Source organism: Brassica oleracea, chromosome C7 (genome assembly GCF_000695525.1).
Source record: "Brassica oleracea var. oleracea cultivar TO1000 chromosome C7, BOL, whole genome shotgun sequence".
Classification (NCBI taxonomy): Eukaryota; Viridiplantae; Streptophyta; class Magnoliopsida; order Brassicales; family Brassicaceae; genus Brassica; species Brassica oleracea.
In genome coordinates this window covers 16,154,140-16,155,386 of record NC_027754.1, presented here as the reverse complement: position 1 = coordinate 16,155,386, position 1,247 = coordinate 16,154,140, and the positions used below count along the sequence as shown (strand labels likewise).

Here is a 1,247-nt window from a genome sequence, read left to right as displayed (position 1 = left end):
AATCATCCATGAACTGACCTTTGCATGCATCCAACTATCATATTGTTAAAACTGGACATAGGTATCACATAATTGAAACCAAACATACATGTTCGCATAGCTTTAGCGATGATGATACTAGTGCGTCTGAAGTAGTTCATGTTATTTGCATCTAAATGATTCACACTGTTTGCATATAGTTAGACAAAATCGGTTTTCATTTAAAATTAAGTACATTTGCTTTATTCGAAATTATAAACCAAGTTTTAACCGATTTTGAAAATCTACTTTGGTTTACAAATATATTGAACATTGTAAAAGTTATTTGCCTTGTCCATGATGCATTTTAATCCATCCATATTGATTGACAAAATTTTTTTAATGCATATAAAATATTTTCTGAAAAAAAATGCATAATAAACCATCATTATAAATCATCAATCTCCTTGGCATATAAATTCAAATCCTGAATTATATTATGAATCCTTACTCCTTTATGGATATTTGATTCAGATGTCGAAAATCAACAACCTTGAATATGCTTCCCTCAATCTCTCCGGAGATAATTACCTCCAATGGGAGCTTGATACCAAAATCCTCTTAAGGTCCAGAAACCTTGGTGATACTATCACTGAAGGCACTGAGCCATCAGACAAGGATAATTACAAGGCACTTGTTGTCATTTGCAATCACCTTGCTGAAGGTCTCAAGGACCAGTATCTCACAATTGAGAATCCTCTGGAACTTTGGACAGAGTTGAAAACCAGATTTAATCATCAGAAAACTGTGATATTGCCAAAAGCCCTTTATGATTGGAGAAACCTGAGAATCCAAGACTATAAGTCTGTGGAAGAGTATAACTCGGCTTTGTTCAAAATAGTCTCAAAGTTGAAACTTTGTGGTGAGACTATTACTGATGCTGATATGTTGGAGAAAACATTCTCCACATTCCACACCAGCAATGTTGTGCTTCAGCAACAGTACCGAGAGAAGGGTTTCTCCACTTATGCTGCCTTAATCTCTTGTTTGTTGCTAGCTGAGCAAAACAATGAGTTGCTCATGATGAACAGTGAGCTAAGGCCTCCTGGTGCTAAAGCATTGCCTGAGGCACATGCGGCTGTAGAGCCAAAGGATGAGACTCCAAGGGAGTCATACCGTGGTCGCATGAGAGGCCGTGGTAGATGGCAAGGTCGTAACCGTGGATTTCAACCACGTGGCCGTGGATTTCAACCACGAGACCATCTTGGTCGCAGCCGAGGCCGAGGCTA

The 1,247-nt window shown here is 38.4% G+C and overlaps 1 protein-coding gene across 1 annotated transcript in view; it reads left to right on the top strand.

Annotated features, from left to right (window-relative positions):
* The first annotated feature begins 492 nt into the window (after window positions 1–492).
* LOC106302699 overlaps window positions 493–1,247 on the top strand; it is a 1,056-nt gene continuing 301 nt past the window's right edge. Inside the window, exon 1 of the mRNA XM_013739158.1 lies at window positions 493–1,163. Within this exon, the coding sequence (XP_013594612.1) occupies window positions 493–1,163 (671 nt within the window). The remainder of the gene's footprint in view (window positions 1,164–1,247) is intronic.